The following is a 26,511-nucleotide window of genomic DNA, read 5'->3' as shown; positions in this document are numbered from 1 at the left end:
TTACTGAGACAAGATACCATTATCCCCACCTTACAGATGAGAGGACATCCCCAAGGTCACATACATAATAAGTGGCAGAAACATTTCAACCAGGGTTGTCTAAACACTACTTGCTGCCCTAGATGAAAATGTCATTTGGTTTCTACTGTTATTATAACTGTCACTACTTATTTTCACTCTTTTTTTTGAAAGATTATTTATTTATTTATTTATTTATTTATTTATTTATTTATTTATTCAGAGACAGAGAGAGAGAGAGAGAGAGAGGCAGAGACACAGGCAGAGGGAGAAGCAGGCTCCATGCAGGGAGCCCGACGTGGGACTTGACCCCGGGTCTCCAGGATCACACCCTAGGCTGCAGGCGGCGCTAAACCGCTGTGCCACCGGGGCTGCCCCCTCACTCCTTATTTTTAAACAAGGAAATAAGATTATGTGAGAAACTGAAATCTGTGCAAAACATTCTAGACTCAGCCACAGGACATGAGAAAGGTTAGAATTCCCAGAGGTTCCAGTCTCATTTCCTATCAGCCAAAGGCCCATTCCCCCTGAACTCACCTGCTCAGATGAAAAACAAGGCAGAGGTACTTTTCTTAGACAGTGGCATATTCCTCAGAACAAGAAGCAACCTGTTAATAATATCTCAATAAAACCGGGGGGGGGGGTATTTTTAAAGAAGCAACCTCTCCTTAAGATAACCTATCAGTCAAAACAGGAATTAAGAGACCAGTCAGAGTCTATGGATATGAAACAAAAGAAATTTAATTTCAGAATATTACATGAATAACAAAGAAAGACAATGCATATGGTTGTTTCTTTATACTTACATATATATATATATATATATATATATATATATATATCTGATATATAGTCAAATAAGAATGAAATACCAAAAAATGGTGAAACAGTTAAGGAACCTTGCTTCTCTTGTTGAGCAAGATCAGGGAGAGCCAAGGGCGACCCCTACTATGGAGGGCTCCGGGTGGGAGTGTTTTTCCCAACAGGCTCTGCCAGTTTCCAAGCATTTGAGGGAGTGCTCAATGGCTCTTCAGCCCCCCGGCTGTGGCCTCGCACACTCCAGTTTCCATGGCAACCCAAGCACTCAGGCTATTATGTACTCACCTCACTAGCCCCTACACTGATTCTCCACTAGTGGAAAGATGTCAGTACTGGCTGTGTAGGAAAGCTAGCTTTTCCAGGGGAGTTTTAGATTGGTTTTGAAAAGCTTGTGCATCTTAGGAACCCAAATTTTCCCCAAATTCTAGAGCAATCTTGCCAAATGCCAATATCCAGGTTTAGAACAAGGTCCCATCTTCAGTACAAAAGCTTCAGGGTGAAGGGGACAGGGATGAGGCTCTCTCTGGGAAAAGAAGTTCTATTTAGAAAAGACCTTCCAGCATGTGTGTGAGGCCCTGTACGATATAAGGAAGCAGCAAGTGTCTAGAGAAGTCTGTTCCCAAAGACGGCTTCCCCAGTTATGCATGGACCACACAGCTGGTCACTGTAGGGCACAGGAACAATGATCATAGGTTCTCCTAGAAGGCAGTATTTTAAACCATATCCTAACAGAGTCTCCTGTGAGGGAAACTACACAAAAACACTGTATCTGGGAGGAAAGAAAGGCTCTGCTCTGACACTCTGGGATCTGCTGGCTTCCTTACAGGTCAAGAAAACGGCCACCTCTAGATCTCCCAGTGGTCACCACAGTCAACAGCCCTGCACTACTCCATTTCCCAAGGGTGCTCCCTAGAAGGATATTCAGGGTGAAGAGTTGGTGGAGGACCAACTGTGGTTTCAGTTATAACCAATTAAGTACCAGCTCCTTTAACATGTTTTGGCACTCAGGTACAATCAGGATCTTTTAATCTTTCACTGTGGCAGTGGAGTCTTTCAAACCAGATTTCCTGGTCTCAGTGCAAAAGTCTATCATAAAAAGTTAGAAATTCCAGTGTCTGTGGTTTTCACTGATTCAACTAGTGTAGCTCACCCTGGACCTGAATCGAGGAGGTGCTCTGTGTCTTCACATTTATGCCCACTGGCACAAGTCTACTGTCCTGTACTAACATCACATCAGAATCCATCACAACTGACCCCAGAAAGAAATGAAATGTTAAAAGCCATAAAAGGAAGCATTTCCAAAGAGACTGTTCCAACATGAAAAATAAACATAGCAGATTAAAAAAACAACAACAACATCTTATAGATTAAAAAAAAAAAACTGTTAAATACTGGCTCAAAAATACACCCCTCACCAAGTCAGAAAGGAGACAGTATCCTGCTGTGGCAAATGATAAAGAGCTTTTGTCTTTGAGTTCTCCAAAAGATTCCACAGGATTAGAACACTCACATATTACAAGGCAGAAGGTTATGCTGTTTATTTCTCAAATTTGGATTCCAACTGGATCACAACTTCTATTTAAAAATGACCTATCCCACCCTTTAAGCAAGGGAAAGTATATTTAATAAATAACTTAAATGAAACATGCATACCCAAATTCACACATAAAGTGCCCAAGAGGGCAAGCTGTACAAAAGCATGTGCATGTGGTAAGCATCTCTCTCACCACCCTAGCCCTGGCACAACACCTAGGTTACCAATTCCATTCAACCAAAGTCTTCTAAATCTCAGCTACCTCTCCCTCAAATAGAACCCCAGAACAAAGCCGAAGACAGGAAGATATCAGGTCACTGCACTGCTGTCTCCACCTGATGCCAGGCATGTTTAACAGACCATACCACTATGGGATGAAACACTTAGACAAATAAAGAAAGGAAGTATCAGGTTAAGGGAGAATACTATTCCAGTCTGGTCGAATCAAAAGCAGTCTCTCTGTGCATTCACTGGTAGTTGGTCCTTATTTTCTCAATAATAAAAAAGCCAAATAGAAACCTACACAAATATATTTGCTAATAAGTATTTTTAAGAATGATATAAAATTGCTCTAGAGAAAGGGGCTTTTAAGCAGGCTTATATACCCCACCATCTATTGTTCACAATCCAAGTTGGAAGGCCAAATTTTACATTTCTCTTCACTACTGCTATTAAGCAGCAAATGAAACAGGAAAGTATGGAAGAGAGGATAGCTGGCCACAAAACCAAACTGTGAACCCCCAGAGTCATCTTTCATTTCGGCAGAAACACAGCTCTTTCAAGAGTTTCAAGATAGTCAGCAAGTCATACTTTGCTGGGCACTGCTTCCTCACAGAGCCTGACTGAGCTCCTGCACAGAGTTTGAGCCATTACACAGCTTAAGAAAGCAGGCCCATTCCAAACGCTCTCGCCTGCCACATGCTGCTCTCTAGGCAGTGAGTATATACAACAGATCAAAGCCATGCCACTGCTTGCTTACCTCAAACACACGTGAACATCCCCAACCCAGTCAAAGCCCCAGCCCCACCTCCAAACTACTCCTGCGCCCATCCTGACAAGGAGGGGGGCGGTGCGGCAACCCTCCTCAAACACTGATGATGAGCCACAACAGCTTCCAAGGGAGAATATGCTCTTTGAAATCCTCTCAGCCATGCAGAGAGTGATGCTCACTTCCCCCCCCATGACTCCTACTCTCAGGAGACCGGCTAGCCTCACACCCAATCCCTTAGAAGGTGAAAGATCATCCCAACCACAAGGTGTCACCCTGGACATAAAGCCAGCTGGCCCCAACCTAGTCACACTCCAGAGTTTCCAGTACATTCAGATATTTCAGTAAATCTCTCTCAAGCCATTGGTGACTTTCCTTGAGTCACAGTGATCTGGCACAGAAATACTGGCACCAGAGATGTTTTAGGTGAGGAAAGACTGAATGAAGGAGACAAGTTCCACAACCACACAATTACTTTGTCATCACTGAGGAGAGGGAAAGAAAGAGAAGGGGGAGAGAGGAAAGGAGGGAGGAAGGGACAAAGTTAAAAACTGACATTTGTTAAAATATGGTATCATTCTGAATTCTCCTTTTTCAATAACTCAGGTCCAAGAAATAATTTTTCTATTTCTAGGAAAGCTGTAAGTTCTTTGAACACAAATGGTATTGAGGAATACAGCCTCATGAGATAAAAAGCTTTCCCAAAGCTTAAGGTGAAAAAGAAGGGAAATACATCTGTCTTAGATGCAATTTAGATGACATAAATAAAAAATGGCTTCAAAAAAAAAAACCAACAACAAATAAACAAGAAACAACCAAAATACCCCCCCATACCATCAAAACAGAGAAAAGCCTCAAGTATCAGTTGAAAATAATATTAATCCACTAGGACTGACAGTACTTAAAAAAAAAATCACTGGTAGTTGAATACAACTTTCATATTTTAAAAAATAATATCAAACAAATACATGGAATGAGCACTGTAGCCCACCTGGTTCTGCCCATTTACTGTGCTATGTGAGCTGGTTGGCTGGTTAGTGGTTTCTCCACAATATTTTCAAAAAGAGAGAGAGATGCTAGCACCCATTCAGTAGACAGAGTTTGCAGACATCCAGTGAGTGGGGTTAGAGGTATCAGTCAGCTCATAGGATTAGTTGACTTTCACAATGCAAAATGCAGCATGCAAGCTGCAAGTCCAAGCTTCTCTGTGAGCAATAATGATGCCTGGTCCACTAATGAGAAAATTCTGGATGGACAACAGGAGAATTCTGGATCCTTCAGAGGAATCCTAGGTTGAAAGAGAAACAAAAACATTAAGCATATTTATAAATATCTCTTTTTGCAAACATCTCACATAAGAGCTAGAGAATCTATACTTAATTTCTACAAACTGAGGGTTAAAGAGCTTAATTGAGAATTTTTGACTTTCTATCAAGTAAGTATCTCTTTGTCCATGTACCCTAATCTCAGTTCATTAAAACTTAATGGCAATAACAGCTACCAATGTACTAAGTGCATATTTTGCACCAGACTCCACTCTGAACTCCTTATGTACATTATCTTATTTATCTTCACAACAATCTGTGCATGAGGTAATGCTCTTGCCATTTTACAAGTGAAAAATCTGAAGCCTACACAAGTTAACTTGCTCCAAGATTAACAGATATTAAGCAGCAAAGCTGGGAATTGAACCAAAGTATAACTGAATGCAGAGCTCAAAGCCTTACCACAACTATGCCTCTTACCAGCAAATGTTTATTAAATGCCTACAAGGCACTGTCAGTACTGGGAGGAAGAGAAGAACAGAAGACAGGAGGCCACAAATATATTCTCAGGTCTGGCCTTTGTCTTCCAGAAGAGAAACTAGCTACAGATATCAGACAACACATGTGAAGTAAATAACCACAATAAATCATACTAAATATGTCAACATTTTAATAGCGTCAGTACGAGTTCAAAGGAAAACATTCATCTGGCTGGGTTAGCCAAAGGTTTCAAAGAGGAGATGTGGTTTAGGTTGGGCTTTGAAGGAAGTAAGATTCTCACTACTGAAAATAATGCCCAATAATAAGAAGGTGACAAATCAGCAGTCCTCATCTGAGGGTGAGTTTGCCACCTCCTTCCCAGGGGATACTTGGCAATGTTTGGAGGCATTTTGGGTTGTCAAAACCGGGGAAGGGTGCTACCAAGGGAAGCTACTAACTATGACACAATGTACAAGGCAGCTCCCCATGGCAGAGAATTATCTGACCCCAAATGTCTACAGTGCCATGTTGAGAAACCCTATGCTAAATAAATGTCTTTTTGGAGCATGCTCTTGATGATAATAAAATTGCATTATTTCCCTCAAATAATATTCCTTTTTATAAAATCACCATCTGGAGATGCCACGTTTAGGAGCAGTTATTCAACTGAGAGAATAAAGCTGTGGGTTAGCCCAGGCTGCTGAGAGGTAAAAAGCAAGAGCAGAGATAAGCAGAGAAACTCAGGATAGAGCGCTTAAAACACAAAGAGAAGGGCACCTAGGTGGTTCAGTTGGTTGAGCATCTGACTCTTGGTTTCACTCAGGTTGTAATCTTGGGGTTGTGAGAGCAAGCCCTGCATTGGGCCCCATGCTTGGCATGGAGTCGGCTTGTCTCTCTCCCTCTGTTCCTCCTTACCCCACTCATGCACGTGTCCTCTCTCTCAAATAAATAAAATCTTAAAAAAAAAAAGAAGAGGGAAGAAGAAGAAGAAAGAAAGAAGAAAGAAGAAGAAGGAAGAAGAAGAAGAAAGAAGAAAGAAGAAAGAAGAAGAAGGAAGAAAGAAGAAGAAGGAAGAAGGAAAAGAAGAAGAAAGAAGAAAGAAGAAAGAAGAAAGAAGAAGAAGAAAGAAGAGAGGTGGGCCAGCAACAGGAAAGCTACCAGAGAGATGGAAAAGAATTCAGAAGGAAGAACAATAGGGCAGCATTATGACAGCCAAGGCAGGCCTTTCAGAATACAGGAAGTGACCAAGGAGAAAGCAGTATGAACATGCCACTGCCTAATCCAATCAAAGGTGTTCATTATGTGTGGGCCCCCAATTTTCTGAATCACTTTTTTATTTTTAATTTTTTTTTTTTTTTTTTTTTTATGATAGTCACAGAGAGAGAGAGAGAGGCAGAGACACAGGCGGAGGGAGAAGCAGGCTCCATGCACCGGGAGCCTGATGTGGGATTCGATCCCGGGTCTCCAGGATCGCGCCCTGGGCCAAAGGCAGGCGCCAAACCGCTGCGCCACCCAGGGATCCCAACTTTTTTATTTTTAAGTAGGCTCCACATCCAACATGGGGCTTGAACTCATGACCCTAAAATCAAGAGTCACATGCTCTGCTGACCAAGACAGCTGGGACACCTGATTCATTAATTTGAGAATCTAATAAAACTATATGTTCTGTCCTTCAGAAAAATGTACATAGGCACCAACACATAAAATGACATCAACAATACCAAGAACTTGATTAAAGCCTTTAGGAGGTCCATACATAACAGCTCAAGAATCTCTGCTCTAAATCTTCTTGGTAAAACATGAACTTGGCTTATTTCTTTAATGCATTTCTCCCTTCTGAAAGTAGAAAAAAGACTTACTATTTCTTGATTCTTTTCTTTTCTTTTAAAGATTTTTTTAGGGATGCCATCAGCTATTTATTAGCGGCTAAGCGTCTGCCTTCGGCTCAGGGCGTGATCCCGGGGTCCCAGGATTGAGTCCCACATTGGGCTCCCTGCCATGGAGCCTGCTTCTCTCTCTGCCTGTTTCTCTGCCTCTCTCTCTCTCTCTCTCTCTCTCTCTCTCTCTCTCTCCCTCTATCTCTATCTCCATGAATAAATAAAATCTTTAAAAAATAATAATAAAAAAATAAAGATTTTTTTTTTATTCATTTGAGAGAGAGTAAGAGTAAAAAAAAGAGATCACAGAGGGAGAGGGAGAAACAGTCTCTCCACTGAGCAGAGAGCCCAATGCAGAGCTTAATCTCAGGACCCTGGGATCATAACCTGAGCTGAAGGCACACAACCTACTGAGCCACATGGGTGCCCCTCTTGATTATTTTCAAAAACGAGAGCCACAAAAGGTATAATTTATATAAAACAATGTATCCTACAAAAATAACTTATGCTTAGTTTTGATTTACAGATATATACGTAGAAATATTTAGACACACATAACTCAAACACTCAACTTGCCTAAAGACAGCTCTGCTTCTGACAGCCCAGTCAGAAGCAAGATGGAAACAAAGAGCATTCAGATAATTCATTCAAGAATAAGGAACAAGACCACACTGAAATCTAATCTTCTAGAAAAGAAAAAAGATTCATCCGTAAGGGCTGGACTTTTGTTCTCTTTCTATTGCTGATGTCTCAAATCGTAATTAGCTCATGTCTCAGTAGTAAAATGCACACATCAAGCCAGAGATCGCTTCATCTGCCACGTGAGCCTTACAAAACAGACAAGTCTCTGCCAGTCCTCTCTAGTCATAACTATCACTACTTGTTAATGCTTCTAAGACATTATTTCAATTAAGCCTCATAAGAAATCTGTGAACTAGATATAACTATTATCTTTATTTTCAGAGGAGGAGATGAATGGTTTTCCTTGGTTAGAAAAATGAAGTCTCAAATCAGGTCTAACAGCAAATCCCCTGGTTCTCCCAGTGGACCACATGGCTTCCTCAGAAAAAAGCACAGCAGCGGCTGCCTTTTACCAGAACAGCCTGCTGCAACCAGCAGTCCCAGCACCATAATCTTTTTTGTCCTAAAAATATGTTGTATGATATGATTTCCAGGGTCCAGCAGCTATTTATTAGCTGGAAGCATCACTGAATAAACAAGGCGAAAGTCTACACAGAAAAAGAACGTAACTATTCTATGTTTATTGAGCATATTCTTAGCATTTCTGTACTTGGTCTTTCAAATTAGTTTACACTTGCTTTTAATTTACTCAACAAGTATTCTTAAGATTTTTTTCATATGTGTCCCATCTGCCCAAAAACGCAGGGGCCATGTGTGTCCATCTTCACAGCTCTACCCCTCAGCACCTGGGACAGTGCTGGGTAGATGATCAGTAATCATCTGCTGACCAGCCTTGCAATTTTACATTGCTTTTGACAGTGGGAATTCAAAAACTGCTACTGATGGACTAGAGGCAGAAAGGACTTATATTCAGTAAGAACATGGGATAAGTACAATCAATACCTTTTTTCCCCTCTTTCTTCCCCTCAGACCATTTCAATCTTGTTGGTGTCATCGTGACAGCTGGAGAGCCAGAAAATAACTGTAACAAGAAAATTTTATAGTGGCTTAAATGTGCTAATTAATGTCATTCCTACAGACAGACTTTATTAACAGAATTATTTGCTTGTTCAATTTCAATGTGAAGCATTTTACTGAGGCTGATTGTATTTACATCATTAGTTTTAACTGATTTTATTGCTGACTTAATGAAGCAGCATATCTGGGATAACTAGAAGTGCCACCCAACATATAATGCAGTGCCAAGAAGGCCCAGCTCAAATGTTACCTGCCAGTAAGAACTATCCCTCCAGCACTTTGTGGAGCTCTTTCACTCTATTTGTCATCTCTGCATATGACATATATAACTATTATCCTTATTTCCAGAGGAGGAGACGGGCTCAGAGAGAATGAATGGTTTCCCTTGGCCTCAAATCAGGTCTAACGGCAAATCCCCTGGTCCTCCCAGGGGACCACATGGCTTCTTCAGAGGAAGAGCTGTACCATACTAGCTATAGCTTCCTGGAACTCCACATGTGTTTGTTTTTGACTGTCAACATAAATTAAAGGATTAAAGAAAAGGCACAGTTGAATGACCTAGAGAAACACAGTATAACAGAGGACGGTATATCAATATTTCTCCTTTCTACCAATGTCCACAAAGATGAAGTCCAAAGAACAATATCTTACTAAGTTCATATTTTCTTTGCTGGTTCTCTTCAATTCACCAATGGCTACAGATTCCGGAGTAGGGTACTTGTTTTTCTTTTCTGACATCATCTGATTTCCCAGGACCTTCCGCTGATTTAGGAAGAGAAAATATGTGATTTATAAAGATCTACTATTTACAGCTCTACTGGTCTTTAAATCTATAGTTCCTTAGTTTAAAAAAATTTCAGCTTTTTGGTAAATTCTCCAAGGCCATCTTATAAAGAGATGTCAAAGCATGTTACCAAAAACTATGAAGTTATTGCCTTTCTTTAGGTGATCACTTTTCCTCTATATTTAAAATAGCTGAAATTTAAAAAAAAAAAAAGCTGAAATATAAGAAGCAGGTTTATAGTTGATTTAAACTAGCAAAACAGGCCAATTACAGTGTGTTTCTGAAGTCAAAAAAAAAAAAAAAAAAACACAACCACCACCAGTTATTTACCAGTATAATTTTTTCCCCAAATATGTGTTGTCTCTGGCAGCTGTTAAGAGTCCCCTCTCTACTCAGGGAAACTTCTTCTGGGTCCACCTTAAGGCTGCTTCCCTGTCATGTCCTTGTATAGGATTAGAAAATTTGAAGAAAGTCTTTAAGAGTTTCTAATATAGCCACAAGAGTGTACAGGCCTTCTTAAGAGGTTCACATGACTATACTGTCATTCAGAGCAGGATTAAAAGACCTTTCACCTGAACAGCTTAGAAGCTGACATAACCTACTATAACAGCTGATAGTGACAATTCTACCATCTTTGGGGAATTCTTATCTTTTTCTTCTTAGAGGATAGTTTAAATCCCAAAAAATGTAACAAAACTAGAACATTAAACTCTATAATATGAATCAGCAACAATATTAAGAATATTTCAATGTCAAATAAGAGAAATTTTGGAGGAAAAAGTCTAGCCCACGAAAGGAATCAAAGCAGAATATAAATAAAATAGCTAAAATGCAGGAATGCTGGAAAAATGAGACTACTACATCTTCCTTTCAGAAATCAGCTGTCACCTCAGAGTTAAGCTGAAAGGGGGATGCTAGGAGCCAAAAGACTGGCTATAAAGCTTCCAAAGAACTTTTTTTTTTTCAGATTTTATTTATTTATTTGAGAGAGAGAGAGAGCGAGAAGAGCACAAGCGGGGAAGAAAGGGAGAAGCAGGCAGGAGATGGAGAAGAAGCTTCCCCACTGAGAGAGAGAGAGAGAGAGAGAGAGAGAGAGTGAGAGGCAGAGACACAGGCAGAGGGAGAAGCAGGCTCCATGCAGGGAGCCTGACATGGGACTCGATCCTGGGTCTCCAGGATCACACCCTGGGCTGAAGGCAGTGCTAAACTGAGCCACCAGGGCTGCCCCCATATTTACATTTCAAATCAACATTTAGCAATACATCTAAAGCCACTGCAGAAGAACTTACTAGGCAGAGAAAACTACACCCATCTAGCTCCAGTTAAAGAAATATTTTTTTGACACATAGAGAAACCTTTATTTGACTAATAACTTTTCTTGTTATCAATCATCTCAATGACAGGAAGTCAGAGAGAATGAAAGACTTCCAAGTAAAATGAACCAACAATGAACTATACCCAAGGAGGTGAATGTACTGCAGGGGTTCTAGCAAAATAAATTACCTTTTAATTATAGTAAAATATACATAACACAAAATTTATCATTTTAACTATATTAAGTATATAGTTCAGCATCATTAATTCCATTCATATTGTTGAGCACCATCACCATCATCCATCTCAAGAAACTTTTTAATTCCCCAAATTGTGTACATACTAGACAATAATTCCCAATTCCCCCAAATCGTTAGACCCTAACAACCACCAATCTACTTCTTTCTCTATGAGTTTGACAATTCTAGGTATCTCACATAAGTGGAATCATATAGTACTTGTTCTTTGTGACTGGTTTATTTCATTTAACATAATGTTCTCAAAGCTCATCCATCTTGTAGCATATGTTAGAATTCCCTTCCTTTTTAAAGGCTAAATAATATTCCATTGCATGTGTATGTGTGTATATGTGTGTGTATATATATACACACAATATTTTGTTTATCCATTCATCTGTCAATAGATATTTGAATGGCTTCCACCTTTTGGTTACTGTGAATAATAGTGCTATAAACATGGGTGTACAAATATGTGTTCATATCCTTGCTTTCAATTCCTTGGGGTACATATCCAGAAGCCGAATTGCTGAATTCTGTAGTAATCTTACTTAATTCTTTGAGGAACTGCCATGCTGTTATCCATGGCAGGTGCACCATTTTATATTCCCACCAGCAAGCCCATGAGGGTTTCACTCTTTCCATGTTCCCACCCACACTTGTTATTTTGTTTTATTTGTTTTTTAATAATAGTCATCCTACTGTTATTTTCTATCTTACTGTGGTTTCGATTTGCATTTTCCTAAAGATAAGAGATATTGCGCATCTTTTCATTTGTTTATCTTCTCTAGAGAAATATCTACGTCCTTTGCCCATTTTTAAATTTTTTTCCCGGGATCCCTGGGTGGCGCAGCGGTTTGGCGCCTGCCTTTGGCCCAGGGCGCGATCCTGGAGACCCGGGATCGAATCCCACATCAGGCTCCCGGCGCATGGAGCCTGCTTCTCCCTCTGCCTGTGTCTCTGCCTCTCTCTCTTTCTCTCTGTATGACTATCATAAATAAATAAAATTAAAAAAAAATTTTAAATTTTTTTCCCGTTTTTGTAGGAGTTCATTATATATTCTGGACATTAACTCCTTACTAGATATATATTTTACAATATTTTGTTCCATTCTGAGTTGTTTTTTCATTCTGTTGATCACAAAGGACATTTTGATGTCAAGCAAGACTAATGTCTCACAGACTAATGGCCCCCACAGGCTAACAACTGCAGGCTAACAACTGCAGCTTAAAGAAAAAATATATATTACAAGGTATTTATTTTTATTTTCCATTTTAATCAGACCTCCTTACTGTTGTTGTATTTATAGATTTTAAATTTATAGATGTTAAAATAATTTTAAAAGAAACACAGCAGAACACAGAACTGTGCTTAATCTCTCTCCAAGTTAACCAGAACCTTGCCTTAGTTTTATGCCTGAAAATTCTAATCCCATTATTACGTTATCTACTGCCACCTGATGGCAACATGCCTTAACTACAAGTTCATATCATCCGCGAGGACGTGTGAACTGAATCCACAAGTATAGTGATGACAGCAACAGACCAGTAGATATTGTACTTGTTTTTAAAACAAGGTTTTTAAGTAATTTGCTGCAAAGGAAGAGAATATACAACTGATTAAAATATTAAGCTTACAAAAAATTTAAGTCACCTAAAATTTGCTAGGCTCAGAAAATCCATTTCCTAACCATTTCCATAAGTCTGTCAACTCCATTTCTTCATAGCTTTTGCAAATTGTGCAGTGGGGTTTGTAGCACAAAGTAAAGAACTCTCCACATTGGGGACTCTGTCCTCAGGCCCAAAGAGAAGGAAGGACCTTTCTTTTACTCTCTAATCATACAGCTCCTTCTCCAATTCGAAACACAGCAAAATGCTATAAAAACACAAAGTTTTTCCAAATTCTATCCTTATCCTCTTACAAATAAACCCTTTATAGGATCCCAAAGAAGAGAATAAAACTGTTTATGCATTGAAAAGTCAGACTGTTAAATTTTCTCTAAGTCAATGCTAAAAATGAGAACACAGCATACCTACCTTAATAAGGCCACTGAAGGAACGTGAACGGGCTCTTTTCTGTACCCGAGGAGTAGAAGATTCTCGCCCTGGTGTTTGGGTCACAGATTGCTTATTAAACTAAGAGAAAACATAAACATTTTACTATTATTTACTCTACCAGGAGATAGGATTCTGTGATAATCAACAGCTAAGTGTAAATATGCAGAAAAGTCCAGGAATAAGTGAGTCTGTACACATATGGATTAGTAGGTTACTAAGCAAATTTCAAAAGCAGAAATGATGTTGCCAAAAAAATTCAAATTTATTAAATTACTATAAGGAGACTGTACTTCATTTTCCTTTTTCTTATGTACTGTAAGTTTGGTAGCATCACCTCTATTTTATAAACAAGGAAACCAAGACCCAGAGAGTTAAGCAAATTGCCCAAGATCTCCAGCTGGTAATCAATATTTTTTGCAGAAAATATCTTGGACATGAAGAGTGACCAGCACAACCTAAAACAATCCTTAATTTAACATTAATTGCATACAGAATAAAAAAGTTACTAAAGCTCTTTAAATGGACATTTATTATGAGTGCTTGTCAGCACTATTAATGGAAGAAATATATCAAAATAAAAAGTGGTCGGGGATCCCTGGGTGGCGCAGCGGTTTGGCGCCTGCCTTTGGCCCAGGGCGCGATCCTGGAGACCCGGGATCGAATCCCACGTCAGGCTCCCGGTGCATGGAGCCTGCTTCTCCCTCTGCCTGTGTCTCTGCCTCTCTCTCTCTCTCTCTCTCTCTCTATCATGAATAAATAAATAAAATCTTTAAAAAATAAAAAATAAAAAATAAAAAATAAAAAATAAAAAAATAAATAAAATAAAAAGTGGTCAATTTCATCAATATCAACTCTTTGTTTGATGGTATCTAACATGGAAAAATAGAAAACCTAAAACACTGTATAGTCTTATTTATAATGCTTTGATTAGCAATTTATCTCCTCAGTTAAAAAATATAATACTTGGGAAGTATTATACTTGGATGGGTCAGCAGTTGAACATCTGTCTTTGGCTCAGGGCGTGACCGGGATCCAGGATGGAGTCCCTCGCTTCTCCCTCTCCCTCTTTCTCTCTCTCTGTGTCTCTCATGAATAAATAAATAAAATCTTAAAAAAAATAATAAAAATAATACTTAAAACTCTTCTACTTGTCTGCCTTTTCTAACTGTAGTTTCTAAATATGTGAATTGTAATTTTGCAAATTTTTACCAGTTCAAGTTCAGTTCTGGAGGTTTAAAAAAAAAATGACACTCTTCATACATATTATACAGGTACCAAAAAGTTCTCAAAGTTAATTACCAGAAAATTTAGTCACTTCTAAAGAGTTTACAAAGCAAGCATCCCTCCAATATATCATTCCTGATAATGTTGGCCAGATGCAACAGGGGGGCTGTCTTGTACCTAGCTGGTGGGAGCATTAATAATTTTCTGGGAAGCTATTTAGCAATGTTTGCCCAGTCTTTTCAAAATGCATACAGTAGTCCCCCTCTATTCGTGGCTTTGCTTTCTGTGGCTTCAGTACCCTGTTATCAACCACAGTCCAAAAGCAGATGATTCTCCTAGCCTAGTAGTAGTAGCCTAACGTTATGTCACAATATATATATCTACATCAATATATATATCTACATCATTCACCTCACTTTATCTCATCATACAAGCATTTTATCATCTCACATCATCACAGGAAGAGTGAGTACAATATAGTAAGATATTTTAAGAGATATTTATTTTATTTCACAGAACTTTCACCACAGTATACTATTATAATAGAACAACTATAACATACTTCTATTTTCTTAGTAACTATTGTGGTTAATCTTTCACTGTGCCTATTTTATAAATTAAACATTTATTATAAATATATATATATATTTTTTTTAAAAAAAACAGTATATATAGCGTTCAATACTATCCATGGTTTTCAGGCATCCACTAGCGGTCTTGGAATGCACCCTCCACAGATAAAGGGCAGGAACTACTGCATTAGAAAAATACACACTATCTATGAAGTCCTTACCAAAAAGAAAAAAAAATCTAATGTATTCAGATCAAGCTTCTAGAATTAGATCTAACTACAAATTTATCATAAATACAGAGGACTGAGGTATGTGTTAACACCACAAGGGTGACACTAGCAAAACTAGACTGTGGAAAACAAACTATATAGTTTCTTTCACAAATAAAGTGCAGGGAGAGAGAGAATGTACGGATGTGTATGTTTAAATGCAGTGTGATAACCTGGATTAGACACTGGCACAGAAAAAGGATATTAGCAAAAAACTGCTAAAATCTGAATCAAATCTCTCACATTAATAGTAATACATCAATGCTAATTTCTTAGTTTTAACAATATTACTATTAGAAATGAAAAGTATATGAGAATTCTCTGTACTATCTTTGCAATTTTTCTCTAAATCTAAATTATGTCAAATTTAAGTTGATTCAAACAAAGTTTGCCAATTTTTTTTGGCAATTTTTTTTTAAATAGACTTTATTTATACATGACAGACACAGACAGAGAGGCAGAGACACAAGCAGAGAGAAGCAGGCTCCATGCAGGGAGCCCGATGTGGGCCGTGATCCCGGGACTCCTTCCCTGGATCACTCCCTGGGCCAAAGGCAGGGGCTTAACCACTGAGCCACCTAGGTGTCCCAGTTTGGCAATTTTTTAGGGGAAAAGAAAAAGAGGAGAGAGAAGGAGGAACCTATACATTAAAAAGGACCAAACATGGATCCCTGGGTGGCGCAGCGGTTTGGCGCCTGCCTTTGGCCCAGGGCGCGATCCTGGAGACCCGGGATCGAATCCCACATCGGGCTCCCGGTGCATGGAGCCTGCTTCTCCTCCCTCTGCCTGTGTCTCTGCCTCTCTCTCTCTCTCTCTCTCTGTGACTATCATAAATAAATAAAAATTTAAAAAAAAAAAAAAAAAAGGACCAAACAGCAGTATCCACAAAAAAAAAAAAAAAAAAAAAAAAAAAAAAAAAAAAAAGCACACTCTTTGGTCATGTCACTTCTAGGAAAAAATCTGCAATGAAAATACCTATAAACAAAAATTTATAAGATAAAAAATAACCTAATTCCCAAATATGTCCAGTTGCTGTTAAAAATGTTCACAGCCCCCTCTTTTTTTTTAAGATTTTATTTATTCATGAGACACACAGAGAGAGAGGCAGAGACAAAGGCAAAGGGAGAAGTAGGCTCCCTGTGGGTAGCCCAACGCGAGACTCAATCCCAGGACCCTAGGATCTCAACCTGAGCCAAAGATGGACACTCAACCACTGACCCACCCAGGCATCCCTGTTCACAGCCTTTTAACAATACAGAAAATGATCATGATATAATATTAAATGAAAAGAATAGGAATATTAAAAACTGAACATATATTATGATCTCAAGCAAAAGAAAAAAATGTCAAATACATATTCATGGAAAGTAACACTAGAAGAAAATACTCCAAAACTTTTATCAGTGGTTATCTCAGGATGATTTCAGGTGATTTTTCTTCTTTATACTCTACTGGAAGTCATGCTGCTTCTACAGTGAATATTTATTATTTTTATAATCACTAAGAGAAAAATCAGGAAATAGTAAAATTAATAGTTTCTTCAAAACAAAAGGGCAATATTTTATTTTTTTTTTGTATTTTTTTTATTGGAGTTCGATTTGCCAACATATAGTATAACACCCAGTGCTCATCCAGTCAAATGCCCCCAAAAGGGCAGTATTTTAAATGTATGCAAGAATTTATAAGCATGCATGAGAAAAATAAAAGAAAGTATGTGGCATGGTCCGAACTATGCAGAAATTTATCGCTATGAAAAAGCCTGAAAGAAACACCCAAAATGTAAACACTGGTGGAATGAATGATTTATTTTCTTCTTAACCTTTTCTATAATTTCCTATTTTTCTAAAAAGAGCAAAAATGTTAGTTTTTCCTTGTAATGTCTTTAACATTCTATTCTTGATAACAGAAGTCATGACACTTGTCCTACCTGAATTGCTCTTAGTTTCTATCAAGAATTAAATCACTACACTGCTTTGAATCTACAATAATACTAGGCCAACATCTTTGAAAATTCGAGTCCTAACACAATTTGCTAGATCTCAAAGTAACTTCAAAGCATCTAACAGAAAACTTCTCTTGAAGGACTGTCAATTTTTTTTTTAGATTTTATTTATTTATTCATGATAGACATAGAGAGAGAGAGAGAGAGAGAGAGAGAAAGGCAGAGACACAGGCAGAGGGAGAAGCAGGCTCCATGCCAGAAGCCCGATGTGGGACTCGATCCCGGGACTCCAGGATCACGCCCTGGGCCAAAGGCAGGCGCTGAACTCCTGAGCAAACCCAGGGATCCCCCAGGACTGTCAATTGTTAAGAACAGCTCAGTTCAACGTTTTCTAAGCACATGGTTATGTCTGACCCTACACTTCAGATTAAGTATAAAAAAATAAATAAAAAGAGACTTCCCTCAAGAAGGGCCCAGTTGACTAAGAAGTCAAGAGGCTGACCTGTGTGTTCAGCTCAAATTCAAGAGGGATTGAGACAAAATAAATTTCCCAAGAAAGAAACTAACCAAGTCACTGGGATTTACTCAAACTACACTTTGAGTCTCAAAATGGCAAATGGAGACCTAATTTTACTTCCATAACCCCAAAATAAACAAACTTAGCTACCAGAATTCCTACTTTCTAACACCAACTTAGGCCCCTGAATTTATAGTGTTTTCTAACTGCAAACAACTCATTAGTAAAAGCTACCACTTTTGCTCTGCTACACCAGCCACTTTACATATTCCTTCTAATCTTTATATAGTCATGAAGCATAGACATTTCAATTACCTCTTTAAAAAAACCAAGGAAATTGAAATGTAGAAAGATTAAATTATTTGCTAAGAAAATCTGAAGGATTTAAACTTTGGAACAATATATCTCAACTGCTGGTTCTCTCTCAGCATGCTTGGTACATGACCAAAATCCGAGAAACTCTAACCATACTTAGATCTTTCTGTTTAATTCTAGAAATCCTAGATCTCCACTCCTTTCTGTAGTGGGGTAGGAGGACAGAGACTGCCATTGAGGTTCCATTGACTAGTTTGCTTTCTTGACTGAGCCAAGCTGGGGCCAATAAGAGAATCTTATTCTCTAAATGAGATGCTTAACAACATTCCCTAGGGATTCTACAACCTCAATCATATTGCTAAAGCCCTGACACTGTTTCCCTGCCTTCAGGTACCTGTCTAATAAGTTGTTTCTTCTTTGCTGACTCTGGCATATTGTGAACATGTTGGAACAGTTCTCTCAATGCCTCTTCCGTACGCTGCTGGGTCTCCTCCTGGTGAGAGCAGGAATCCACCCAGTTCCGTTTCTGAGATTTTGCCAGTTGGAAGGACTTAGTAGAACATGAAGCTATCAGATCAAGATCATCCTAGAGAAAATTTTAAAGAAAAGCAAATTAATATATCCTGCCAGCTTTGTTTTCAGGTTCCTGCAACCCTGAAAAAAAAGAGGAAGAAGTGGGGAGCATGGTATACTCCTATACCTAGGAATAAGAAAAATCTAAATATAATTATCACATGAAGAAAAATCTGTAATTATAGACTATATAAATAGCCTACTCCCAAGACAGCCTAGAGAACCTAAATTCATTTAGAATATTACCACCAAAAATTATATTTATAAAGAGTTCAATTTTCAAAGCATCTTTTAATTGCACATAACTCTCACTGCTATCCTATGAAGTAAGCAGAGAAAGTATCATCATTCCCATTTGATAGAAGAAAAAATTGAAGTTAAACTCTAAGTTTAAAGTCGTTTGGATACTAAAGTGACAGACTCATCCTGGAGACCAAGTGCACAGACTCTTGGCCAGTGCTCTTTCCTACACACAGGAACATAATGGGATAACTACACAACAGTGGTTGAGGAACAGAAACAACTCTCTAAGAGAAGCTACACTCCAGTTGAAACAAGTTGAAATCATATATTGTTGTCCTGGTCACACCAAATATTTACTGAATGAGAGGCAGAAACAAACAACAGAAACAACTGCGTAAGACAACAGCTTAAGTTTCTTTTTTTCTTTTTTTTTTTTTTAATTTATTTATGATAGTCAAAGAGAGAGAGAGAGAGAGAGGCAGAGACACAGGCAGAGGGAGAAGCAGGCTCCATGCACCGGGAGCCCGATGTGGGATTCGATCCCGGGTCTCCAGGATCGCGCCCTGGGCCAAAGGCAGGCGCCAAACCACTGCGCCACCCAGGGATCCCCAACAGCTTAAGTTTCTAACCAAGACAGACTAAATAAGAGATCATCAAAAAGTACTTGTGAAGTTCTTTAGACTTCTCAGTTTTAAAGCTTAATAATTATATATAATCTTATTAATAAGCATCACACATTTGCTTTCCAAGCTCACATGGTCTCAAGTCTTTGAAATGTTTGACAGTGTTACCACTGAACCTGAAACAAGAATGTATTATAGAAAACTATGATTTCCCAGGAAAGGCCCATGGAGCCCCCCCCCGCCGAGCGCTGCCTGCAGGACAGATGTTCCTTCCCACTTGTCTTCTTTCCTGGACAAGTTGCATAGCTGCAAGTTAAGAATGTGGTACAACATTTGGCAGTCACTTATTTTAATAAATTAAACAATATTTAAAAAAAAAAAGAAAAGAAAACTGTGATTTACTGCTGTAAAATATTTAATACATTTGCTATTTACAGACTGTTATATCATATGCTTAAGAATGCACAGGGGCTTTATGAAAATCTTTAAACATGCAATCTATGCCATCACTCATATGTAGAGGATCCCATCTACCAGTGGAGCACCTCTGAAAGGAAACAAGACTATGCAGAGGCACTTTTATTTCAACATGTAATGTTCCTCTCAGTCTTTTTCCTCATCTCAAACTGACTAGATAATTTTGAACTATAACACATTTTATTTTCCATGGCTTTACTTTGATTTCACACTTTAACTCCATTAATCTTAATTAACTCTTTCCTTGTTGGGGCTAAAAGCCATTTCTTACCTTTGATGCTTGAGTTCTGGAGCCCAAATAGTGCAGCCTGGCACATTCCCGAATATAAACAGGAGCCTGGGCAGAATATAAAAGAAAACCAAGAACAAGGAGTTAGCAGTATCTAAAATTATTTCAGACCACAAGAACAGTGATTCTCTTTTTTTTTTTTTTAAAGATTTTATTTATTCATTTGAGATAGAGCACAAGCAGGGCAGAGGGAGAAGCAGACTCCCTGCTGAGCAGGGAGCCCAATGCAGAACTCGATCCCAGAACCCTGGGATCATGACCCAAGCCAAAGGCAGATACCAACTAACTGAGCCACCCAGGCGTCCCAGAACAGTGATTCTCAAAATAATCTGCTGGCAGATTATTTCAGAAAAATAAAGGATCCTCAAAATGTCCTATTTTAGCTTCCTTTCTCTTGCCACCAAAATGATATTTCAACAAATCTGACAGGAAAACTGTTTTTGAGAAGACACTACTGTAATTTTTTTTAAAGATTTTGTTTATTGATTCATGAGAGACACAGAGAGAGAGGCAGAGACATAGGCAGAGGGAAAAGCAGACTCCATGCAGGGAGCCCGATGTGGGACTCAATCCGGGAACTCCAGGATCATGCCCTGGGCCAAAGGCAGACGCTCAACTGCTGAGCCACCCAGGCATCCCGACACTACCGTAATTTTAAAAATCAGGTATGGCATGTATATACTCAAATGAACCAGAAACAAAAATATAGACATTCGTAGTAATGTTTATCTTTGGCAAAAACTACCCCAAAAGAGGCACCTGGGTAGCTCAGTCAGTTAAGCAGCCAGCTCTTTTTTTTTTTTTTAAGATTTATTTATTTATTCATGAGAGATACAGAGAGAGAGAGAGAGAGAGAGAGAGAGGCAGAGACAAGCAGAGGGAGAAGCAGGCTCTTCGCAAGAGCCCCACGTGGGACTCGATCCCAAATCCCAGGATCACGACCTGAGCCGAAGGCAGACACTCAACCTCTGAGCCACACAGGTGTCCCAGTAGCCAGCTCTTGATTTCAGCTCAGGTCACAATCTCAGGGTCCTGGGATTGAGCCTCATGTGGGGCTCTGTTCTCAGTGGGGAGTCTGCTTGAGTTTCTCTCCCTCTGCCCCTCCCCACACATACATGCAAGCTAACATGTAAGTTAAAAAAAAAATAGGGTCCCTGGGTGGATCAGTCGGTTGAGCATCTGCCTTCGGCTCAGGTCATGATCCCAGGATCCTGAGATCAAGTCCTGCATTGGGCTCCTTGCTCAGCAGGGAGCCTGCTTCTCCCTCTGCCTCTTCCCCTCCCCTGCTTATGCTCTCTGTCTCTCTCTGACAGATATAAATAAATAAAATCTTAAAAAAATAAAAATAAAAACCACCCCCCAAATCCTTACAAATTACAAGTAGTCCCTAAGTCACATTTTAAAATCACTACAGAGAAAAATACCATTTAGAATTACTATGGGGTAACAAGAGACAAGAAAGAATTTAGCTTACTGATATATTGCCCAGAATCCTATGACACATACCCTGATACATTCCTAACAGAAATGTCAAATAATACAATCACTGTGGGAGAGAATTCAGTAACATCTAAGAAAATTACATTTGTATTTACCCTTTAACCCAGAAATGTCACTTCTAGAAAACTATCCTGATTATCCAACTCCAGAAATCAAAAAATAATGGGATGAGATTAAGCAGAAGATTAAACATAACCTGTCTATTAATAGAAGAATGAGTTGAATTTTTACACATTCATACAACACAGAACTAGATAGTCATTAAAAATGAAAGAAGGGAGGGAGAAAAGGAAAGAAGGAAGAAATGCTTTATGATCTTATAGGAGTGATTTCCAGTATCTACTGTTGAGTGAGAAAATTATGGAATGGTATATAAAGTACCTGTGTAAGAGAGAAGGAACATACACACACACACACACACACACACACACACACACACACACACACTTATTTGATTTTATAAAAAGAAACACAAAAAGAAGCAGGATAGGGCAGCCCAGGTGGCTCAGCGATTTAGCACTGCCTTCAGCCCACGGGTGACCCTGGAGACCTGGGATCGAGTCCCACTTCAGGCTCCCTGTGAGAAGCCTGCTTCTCCCTCTGCCTGTGTCTCTGCCTCTCTCTCTTTCTGTGTCTCTCATGAATAAATTTTTTAAAATCTTAAAAAAAAAAAAAAAAACAGAAGCAGGATAAACCAGAAAATAATGAAAATGGTTATGACAATGACTGAGTTTTCTGTAAGTATATCTTTTTGTGTAGTTTTGACTTTTGAACCATGTAAATATTCTAAAGATTCAAAAAATACAATTAAATCCAAAAGGAGGGGATCCCTGGGTGGCTCTGCGGTTTAGCGCCTGCCTTTGGCCCAGGGCACGATCCTGGAGTCCCGGGATTGAGTCCCATGTTGGGCTCCCGGCATGCAGCCTGCTTCTCCCTCTTCCTGTGTCTCTGCCTCTCTCTCTCTCTCTCTCTTTCTCTCTCTGTATATCATAAATAAATAAATCTTAAAAATAAATAAATAAATAAATCCAAAAGGAAAAAAAGCAAACCCTAAAACTGAAAACAAACAGGAAAAAAATGAATATATCTATATATATAACACGTGTAGATGATAATATCTGTGTATATGATAAACACATAAAAAGAATTATTCCACCTAACTTTTGAAAATTATATTCTGACTATATATCCTTAGTGAAATATATTCAAGGGAAAAGGAACTGTAAGCAAATCTTAAATTGTGAACTTCAATCAGCAGGTTTACATAGGCTTACTTTTAAAACTAATTTTTTAAAGTTTTTTTTTTTAATTCTTTTGTTTATTTGAGAGAGAATACCCAAAGGTGGGGTAGAAGGAGAAAGAGAAGCAGGCTCCCAGCTGACAAGGAGCCTGATGTGGAGCTCAATCCCAGGACCCTGAGATCATGACCTGAGCCAAAGGCAGACGTTTAACTGACTGAGCCACCCAGATGTCCCAAAACTAATTTTTCATATATTGATATTTTATATATTGCAAGATAATGCAAATAACATATAAATGCTATTAAAATCTGGAATTTGCAATGTGCAAAACAGATACAAATATAAAGTAAAAGAAGTCGGGCAGCCTGGGTGGCTCAGTGGTCTAGTGCCGCCTTCCGCCCAGGGCGTGATCCTGGAGACCCGGGATCGAGTCACACGTCAGACTCCCTGTGTAGAGCCTGCTTCTCCCTCTGCCTGTGTCTCTGCCTCTCTTTCTCTCATGAATAAACAGATAAATCTTTAAAAATAAATAAATAAAAATAAAGTAAAAGAAGTCAATAAAAAGCTCTGGGATGTTAAATCTGAATTGGAAATATTAATATGAACTAATGATTTCTTTTTTAAAAATATTTTAGTCGATTTTTTGCCCTCAAAGAGCCTAAGAGCAATGATACCCCAGAAACAATGGGTAAATCTCGTGTTACTCAAAGAAACCAGGGCTCCTTGAAGAAAATAATTGATTTCAGGCCCAGGGCAGAGCAAAAGCAAAGTGAGCTGAGGACATTTTATGCCAGGAAGGAAACATTCAGACTAATGGAGTCCTGTCAAAAAGACACAGCAGGAAGAGCTTGCAAGGGCTCTCACTGGCCAAATTTGAGATAATTTGAAAATTAAAATTAACAACTACAATTGACTAACACGTTGAATAACTACAAACCTATGAGTCTATAGAGATATTAATAAAAAAAGAGAATGAAACAGAGGAAAGGAAAGCTCTATTCAAAAGAAAAAAGTCAAAAAAAAAAAAAACAAAAGAAAAAAGTCAGCTAATAGAGATTAAACAATAGAATTAGAAAATGCTACTTTGTAACACTCAATATAATCATAGATTCCAGCAGGATTACCAATGAATGCTAAAATCATTACATTAGGCAATCACCCTGCAGGTTACTTACTAATTGCAAAAGGGAAAATGTACGTTTATAACTGAGATGTGGCAGTTAGCAAAACTAGCATCACTGAGAGTGAGACAATCTGACATTCTGTGCTTCCTAATGTGATGCAATATGATGTACACAAACATCACCTATGAATCATTGCCAAAAATGTTTAACATGAATCTAATCAAGCCTCTAGACCTAACTTACAATTTACAGGAACTACAAAGAAAAGGACAGAGGAACAAGCCTTGAGAAAATAAGACAAATTTAAAGTATGGAAAATTCTATAACCCAAATTGGCCTGAATGCTTCAATAAATCAATAACATGAAGAAAAAGCATAGGGGCTGTTCCAGATTAAAAGTGACATAATAATCAAAAGCAATACATAAACCTCGATTAGCTTTCATAATTAAAAACAGGAGCTATGAAATACACTCTTAAGACAACTGGGGGAATTTGAATCTGTATTGAATATTAGCTAATATGAAATTCTTAATAATTTTCTTAGACATGATAATGGTACTCTAACCATTATAAGAATGTTCTTATTCTTAGGAAATATATGCTTAAGTACTTAGATGTAAAGTTCCATGATATCTACAATTTACATCAGGGGTTCAACCAAAAACAAAAACAAAAGCATGAATATATGGAGTAAGATAAAGCAAATATGGCCAATAGTAACATATGTTAAATCTTAGAGTTGTATGAGTATTCACTGTTTTTCAACTTTTATCTATATTTGAAAAACTTCATAATAAAGTTTTAAAAAGAGTCTTGAGACAAAAACTTTATGACATCTACAGTTTAATTTTTACCTTCGTAAACTATAAGGTAGAGCTCAAAAACCAAAGGATTAAAGATTTTATCTATTTATTCATGAGAGACACAGAAAGAGAGGCAGAGACATAGGCAGAGGGAGAAGTAGCCTCCTCACAGGGAGCCTGATGCAGGACTCAATCCCAGGACCCCGGGATCACAACCTGAGCTGAAGGCAGACGCTCAACCACTGAGCCACCCAGGTGCCCCAGCAGATGGGCTTAAATGAAAACCTGGAGGTGGGGATCCCTGGGTGGCTAAGCAGTTTAACCCCTGCCTTCGGCCCAGGGCATGATGCTGGGGACCCGGGATCGAGTCCCACATTGGGCTCCCTGCATGGAGCCTGCTTCTCCCTCTGCCTGTGTCTCTGCCTCTGTGTGTCTCTCATGATAAGTAAATAAAATCTTTAAAAAAAAAAAAAAGAAAGAAAGAAAGAAAAGAAAACCTGGAGGTGTTAAGTATTTTACTGTTCAGGGAGAATCAACAAAAGGCCTTCCCACATAAAATGGGAATTAGCCTTAAATGTAGATGGTTATAAGTCCCTAAGAAAAGATACTGTGACTTGGGTTGGGGAGACAAAACCAGACTGGGTCAGGGGCATCTGGGTGGTTCAATCAGTTGGGCCTCCAACTCTTGGTTTCAGCTCAAGTCATGATCTCATGGGTTGTGGGATCAAGCATCAAGCCCCAAGTCCGGCACCGTGTCCAGTTCTGCACTCAGTGGGGAATCGGCTTGAGAATCTCTTTCCTGCCCCCCCTTGAAAGCATGGGATGGGGGAAGGGGACTCTTTATCAAATAAATAAATAAATCTTAAAAAAAAACAACTAAAAACTAAACTTCAAACTGCTGGTCACAAGGACTGATAATAGCAGAGGCTAGAACTATAAATAGGAAGAATTTTAAGGGAAAAAAATACAAAGAACACAGAATGAGGCAACACAGAATCTGAGGATTAGGAGGTAAAAAGTCCATCCAAAGAAGCCTGAGAACAAGAAGACACAACAAAGCACAAGAACAACAAACCTGGGATAAAACAGGACCTCAGAAAAAGTGATAGAGCATAGAGAACAATCAATCATTTTTCATCCAAAGGAAAAGCTCAGGGAAGAACCTAATCAGACAAAGTAGTGAGGCAGGGGCCCATAAGGACAACAGGTCTGATGGGAATATCAAAGAGGAGAGACCTAAGACCAAAATAAACCTCAAAAGAAATGTTCTTTCTCTCCTTCAGAGATCAACAGAGGCTCATAGAGTCCTCATGCTAGTCTGGAAACAAAGATAAAATAGCAAACAAGAACCAAAGCCCAAAAGATGAGGGGCTGAAACAGGGATCTTAGAAAAGGAAAAAAAAAAAGAGTAAAAAACAGAATGTTTGAAAGGGTCTAATAATTAGAACTATACCAAGCTGAATTACATCTAGAAGACCATACTCTTGTTTTATTTCTAAGATTTGTATGATTTCTATTCTAAAAACCCTTCACAGTGATATATTATATGGTAAAAGGGATTTTGTTGGTGTGGTTAAGAACCTTGTGGGATACCTGGGTAGCTCAGCAGTTGAGCGTCTGCCTTCGGCTCAGGGCATGATCCCAAGGTCTGGGGATCAAGTCCTGCATCGTGCTCCCTGCAAGGAGTCTGCTTCTCCTTCTGCCTATGTCTCTGCCTCTCTGTGGCTCTCATGGATAAATAAATAAAATCTTTAAAAAAAAATTTT

At 38.7% G+C, this 26,511-nt stretch overlaps 1 protein-coding gene across 2 annotated transcripts in view; it reads right to left on the bottom strand.

Moving 5' to 3' along the window:
• Window positions 1–311: 311 nt before the first annotated feature.
• ARHGAP19 (Rho GTPase activating protein 19) overlaps window positions 312–26,511 on the bottom strand; it is a 65,131-nt gene continuing 38,931 nt past the window's right edge. Inside the window, exons 7-12 of one of the 2 annotated variants that reach the window (XM_041746006.1) lie at window positions 20,058–20,123; window positions 18,265–18,456; window positions 13,011–13,109; window positions 9,292–9,402; window positions 8,566–8,644; window positions 312–4,647 (exon numbers count right to left, since the gene is read on the bottom strand). In XM_041746006.1, the coding sequence (XP_041601940.1) occupies window positions 4,637–4,647; window positions 8,566–8,644; window positions 9,292–9,402; window positions 13,011–13,109; window positions 18,265–18,456; window positions 20,058–20,123 (558 nt within the window). In that variant the 3' untranslated portion in view covers window positions 312–4,636. The remainder of the gene's footprint in view (window positions 4,648–8,565; window positions 8,645–9,291; window positions 9,403–13,010; window positions 13,110–18,264; window positions 18,457–20,057; window positions 20,124–26,511) is intronic. The other variant, XM_041746004.1, reaches the window with a different exon arrangement.

Source organism: Vulpes lagopus, chromosome 2 (genome assembly GCF_018345385.1).
Source record: "Vulpes lagopus strain Blue_001 chromosome 2, ASM1834538v1, whole genome shotgun sequence".
NCBI lineage: Eukaryota > Metazoa > Chordata > Mammalia > Carnivora > Canidae > Vulpes > Vulpes lagopus.
Note: the sequence above shows the minus strand (reverse complement) of the source record. Positions and strands in the feature narration are given on the sequence as shown.